At 42.9% G+C, this 5,537-nt stretch overlaps 1 protein-coding gene across 1 annotated transcript; it reads left to right on the top strand.

Annotated features, from left to right (window-relative positions):
* The first annotated feature begins 4,110 nt into the window (after positions 1–4,110).
* On the top strand, positions 4,111–5,019 carry LOC141105261 (olfactory receptor 5G9-like). The gene has a single exon (XM_073595145.1). It carries the CDS (start codon positions 4,111–4,113, stop codon positions 5,017–5,019), a length of 909 nt encoding a protein of 302 aa, XP_073451246.1.
* The last annotated feature ends 518 nt before the right edge of the window (positions 5,020–5,537 follow it).

The raw sequence follows: 5,537 nt of genomic DNA, 5'->3' as shown, positions 1-5,537 counted from the left end.
GTTTACATGTAAATTACCGGCATTCATATGTAAATAGAGGTGGCATTCATATGTAAATAGCGGTGGCCAGCGGCATTGATATGTATATCATGCCCCCCTGAGGTCATATTCACAGTAATCTCTAGCAACCAATCAACAAGCAGAAATCATGTGCTGTAACCTCTAGCAATTAATCAGTGAGCCGTAATGTGTGCTGTAACCTCTAGCAACCAGTCAATGAGCGGTAATGATACACTGTAACCTCTGGCAACCAATCGCAATAGCTACCTGATTTGATTCAGTAAACTGATTTTGAGTCTAGCTGCAATTTATTGTATGTCTCAGAGCAGGTGGAGAGCGAAACTGCATGGGGGGCCCCCAAGAAAAGTTTTGCCCAGGGTCCAATCAATATTAAAGACGGCCCTGAGCATGACTATGCATAAAGTGCCCAGCATTATAGGATGCTTAAGTAAGAAAATCTCACACTCTATAAAGTAGTCTTTTTAAAGCCATTGTTTTCAGTTTTGGATACAGTGTGGGTTTCTTGGCTAGTTTTTCATTTCTGTCTTTGACTTATTGGGGAGATCATTCTTGGGTATAATGAAAAATTACAAAGAAAAGGGACTGCAACCTCTCTGTCCCATGAAGCCTGCAGAGTGCCAACGTTCCCATATGGTCCTAAGAGCAGAACACAAAAATGTTAAAGTCTGGCTATGTTCCTCTTTGTTACTGATAAAAAATCAGCAGCATAACAGTGCAAGACTGATTTATGTGTTTTGGCTTAACAGCTGGACTGTTCGATTCTTGGACTTTTCTTGGGTGAAAATGAAGTTATAATGGCATACCAGGATAAAAAGTATACCTGCTCCAACTCAGTTGTCCTCTGGTATGAGGGAGAGCACTGGTGCTGGGAAAGGTTTCCGGGCCCCCAGGTGAAAAGTATATTCGAATGACCTATTCACCAGGGGTCTCCAATGTTCCAAAGAAAAGGCCAGTTTACTGTCCTTCAGGCTTAAGGGGGGCCAGACTATGTCCAGTGGGATTAGAAAATGTCCCAATGTCAGTGGGAGTAATCATTGCCCCTTAGTTGGTGTCAGTTGGAGGAATGGTGCCAATCATTAGTGTCAGTGGAAGGAATAGTGCCCCAAGGGCCAGAGAAGGGCAGACAGAGGGATGCATCTGGCCCCCGGACCACAGCTTGGAGACCACTGCCATATATAGTCCAAACTCTGAACAGTAATGAGAAATACTCTTCCCTTTGCAGCTAATTCCTAGAACAGCCCCTTCAGAAATAGGAAAGAGAATGGATAGCCCTGGGACACCATAAATAATGTTAAGGGCCAGGCAAGCCTTAGTATTAGTGCACCAGTAGTTACCAGCAGTAACAGTCACTAGGATCCTTCACCCAGGTCTATACTTATAGTGTCCTTTGGTACTTGGATGCCTCCCTTCAGACTCAGGCAGACAGTCTCCTCAGTGAATCTTCCAGACGGTATCCCCAGTAAAATTCCTCGCTTTGTTTTAAAAGATTTGCAGTAGAATAGGCCCCCTGGCTAGCCATAGTTGGGACCTCGATAAGCACCAGCAAAGACTTCAGCTGAGCTGCCTAGAAGGGCAGCAGCCTTTCTGGCTGGGAACCTCTCCTTCTGGAAAAGAACCTTGCTGTCTTAGGCACAAAACTATATTTGCATTCTCTCAGCCACCATCTGGGCACACTCCCCAGGGATTGGGGCTATAGCCACATAAATATTCAGGCTGCTCAGTTAACTCTCCCACCCACTACATTCTGGAAGCCGCCAGAAGACAGGGAGAAGTAATCAAACCTGCAGATTGCAGGGCCCAGAGCAGCCCAAGGTATTTACAAGCTGCTGTACAGATTACAGGAGAACCACAATAACTAAATTTGCCTAACCTAACTAGCAACCTATAGTATCCCACAAAAGTGAGTACACACCTCACATTTTTGTAAATATTTTATTATATGTTTTCATGTAACAACACTGAAGAAATTACACTTTGCTACAATGTAAAGTAGTGAGTGTACAGCTTGTATAATAGTGTAAATTTTCTCTCCCCTCAAAATAACTCAACACGCAGCCATTAATCTCTAAACCGCTGGCAACAAAAGTGAGCAAACCCCTAAGTGAAAATGTCCAAATTGGGCCCAAAGTTTCAATATTTTGTGTGGCTTCATTATTTTCCAGCACTACCTTAACCCTCTTGGGCATGGAGTTCACCAGAGCTTCACAGGTTGCCACTGGAGTCCTCTTCCACTTCTCCATGATGACATCATGGAGCTGGAGGATATTAGAGACCTTGCGCTCCTCCACCTTCCATTTGAGGATGCCCCACAGATGCTCAATAGGGTTTAGTTCTAGAGACATGCTTGGTTAGTCCATCACCTTTACCCTCAGCTTCTTTAGCAAGGCAGTGGTCATCTTGGAGGTATGTTTGGGGTTGTTATCATGTTGGAATACTGCCCCGCGGCCCAGTCTCCGAAGGGAGGGGATCGTGCTCTGCTTCAGTATGTCACAGTACATGTTGGCATTCATGGTTCCCTCAATGAACTGTAGCTCCCCAGTGCCAGCAGCACTCATGCAGCCCCAGACCATGACAATCCCACCACCATGCTTGACTGTAGGCAAGACACACTTGTCTTTGTACTCCTCCCCTGGTTGCTGCCACACACGCTTCACACCATCTGAACCAAATAAGTTTATCTTGGTCTCATCAAACCACAGGACATGGTTCTAGTGTTTCAAGTCCTTAGTCTGCTCGTCTTCTGCAAACTGTTTGTGGGCTTTCTTGTGCATCATCTTTAGAAGAGGCTTCCTTCTGGGATGACAGCCATGCAGACCAACTTGATGCAGTGTGCGGCGTATGGTCTGAGCACTGACAGGCTGACCCCCCACCCCTTAAACCTCTGCAGAAATGCTGGCAGCACTCATATGTCTATTTCCCAAAGACAACCTCTGGATATGACGCTGAGGACATGCACTCAACTTCTTCGGTCGACCAACGGCGAGGCCTGTTCTGCATAGAACCTGTCCTGACCAGTATAAGAGAGTGAGAGTGATAACACCGAATTTAACACACCTACTCCCCATTCACACCTGAGACTTTGCAACACTAATGAGTCACTTGACACCGGGGAGGAAAATTGGCTGATTGTGCCCAATTTGGATATTTTCACTTAGGGGTGTACTCACTTTTGTTGCCAGCGGTTTAGACATTAATGGCTGTGTGTTGAGTTATTTTGTGGGGACAGCAAATTTACACTGTTATACAAGCTGTACACTCACTACTTTACATTGTAGCAAAGTGTCATTTCTTTAGTGTTGTCACATGAAAAGATATAATAAAATATTTACAAAAATGTGAGGGGTGTACTCACTTTTGTGAGATACTGTATCTGGGAGGGTGCTACACCCACAATGTCAACAATACTGGTAGGCTGATAAACTTTAAATAGTGTCCATTGTGATTATATGCCTGCATGATTGTGGTAGGAACATTTGTCTCAGCCTCTGTGCAAGTACTGGTGTGAGTTGTATTCCATTTTGTAAAGCACTTTTTGATAAAAAAAAGTAATGAATGGTCTGTAACTGGGCTACACAATTATTTCAAGGCAGCCATAAGCCTGGATTCAGACATTATGACTGTGTTAGTGCATAGAAGTTAACATATGTTACTCGTTATGCATTCACGTACCCTGTGGTATGGCAGCACATTCATTTTTAGTGGGTTATGAGTGCACTACAACTAACCTTTTAACTGGCCTGCACCTTTGTTTTCTCCAGCTCATTACAAAACAGAGAAATTATTTGTGCGTTGTGAAGAAGAAAACTGCAAGTCCTTATTTCCCTGTTGAAAACGTCCATTGGGGTGCCATCTAAACAAACACATGGCACCACGGTATGTGTGGTAATGCACATTGCAATAACACATGAGTTTTACCACACGTTACAGTAGTGGAAACATGCAAATGGGTCCTTGCAGATAAGAAGCACATATGAAAAACATTATTTGACCTAAAGGCTGACAAACCAGTGTCTTCAGGTGTTGGGTCACTGATATTTTTTTACAATATTTCTCTAATTGAACAGATGAAGAGAGTTTGAATTTCTGGGGATGAATAAGAGTTCTGTGATGGAATTTTCCTTCAGGGGGCTCACTGACAACACTCAACTCAACATTCCATTGTTCATAATATTTCTTCATATTTATTTTACAACTGTAATTGGTAATGTTGGCCTTATCTCTCTAAGTATAATGGACAAACATCTACATAAGCCCATGTACTTGTTTCTGAGCAATCTTTCCTTTGTGGATCTCACATACTCTTCATCAGTCACCCCTAAAATGTTGAGGGACTTTTTAAGTGCAACCAAAACCATCTCTTTTCTTGGCTGTGCCATACAGATGTATGTCTTTGGGTCCTTTGCTACAGTGGAATGTCTTCTTCTGGGTATCATGGCCTATGATCGCTATGTGGCCATCTGTATTCCATTGCTGTATCAGGTCCACATGAGTAGTATCTTGTGTCTCCGAATGTTGGTTGCTACCTATTGTGGAGGTTTTTTGAATTCTCTTGTGCACACAGTTTTTGTTTTCCGTCTTAACTTCTGCACAACCAACATTATTGATCATTTCTTCTGTGACATTCCACCACTCCTCAAGCTGTCCTGTTCTGATGTATCCATGAACTTAGCCGTTCTGATTATTTTAGGTGGCCTGGTCACCGCAGGCAGCATCATACTAATCTTTGTCTCCTACACCAACATTGTCCTGGCCATTCTGAGAATCCGGTCAACCCAGGGTAGATACAAGGCTTTTAACACTTGTGCTTCTCATATGACTGTTGTCAGTCTTCTATATGGAACTGTTCTTTTTATGTATTTTCGTCCATCTACTAGCTATGCCTTGCAGCAAGACCGGGTTGCTTCAGTGTTCTACAGTATAGTTATACCTATGTTAAATCCTCTCATATATAGTCTTAGGAATTCCGAGGTTAAAGAAGCATTAGGGAGAATATTTTAAATAAATAGTTACCAATGTCTCCAGGCCTCCTAAAATACTACTGCCATGCTCTTGTTTTCTTCATTTTAGAGCAAAGTGTTGGTCATCTGAAAGTAGCCCTCTACGGTCCTAAACAACAATAATAAGATACTGGTACAAAGTACAAGTATACTCAGCACTCTAGTGCCTAGTGGATTAAATAGAGTCCAAAATGTCCATATAGAGTTGAAAATTACAGTGGTTAAGGTGAAACTGAATCCTGCAGCTCCTACTGGATAGACCTGGGATCAATCCCTTCATAAACATGCAGAGAAACATGTCTATCAAGGGGTCAATCCCAGGTCTACCCAGTAGGAGCTGCAGGATTGGGTTTCACCTTAACCGCTGTAATTTTCAACTCTATATGGACACTTTGGACACATCATTGTTTCTCTGTATCTCTGTGGTGTTAAAGCCTACATTGGGCTGCATTACTGAAAAGCAAAGGCACTCTTCCAATATAATTAGAAGATACGTAAAGGCATGCTAGGATTGGAAAA

This window comes from Aquarana catesbeiana, linkage group LG08, assembly GCF_042186555.1.
Source record: "Aquarana catesbeiana isolate 2022-GZ linkage group LG08, ASM4218655v1, whole genome shotgun sequence".
Classification (NCBI taxonomy): Eukaryota; Metazoa; Chordata; class Amphibia; order Anura; family Ranidae; genus Aquarana; species Aquarana catesbeiana.
The sequence above is the reverse complement of the archived record's forward strand: the minus strand, read 5'-3'. Positions and strand labels throughout refer to the sequence as shown.

Coding starts and splice junctions, on each gene's coding strand:
- LOC141105261 (XM_073595145.1), top strand. CDS start 4,111: ATGAATAAGAGTTCTGTGATGGAATTTTCCTTCAGGGGGCTCACTGAC.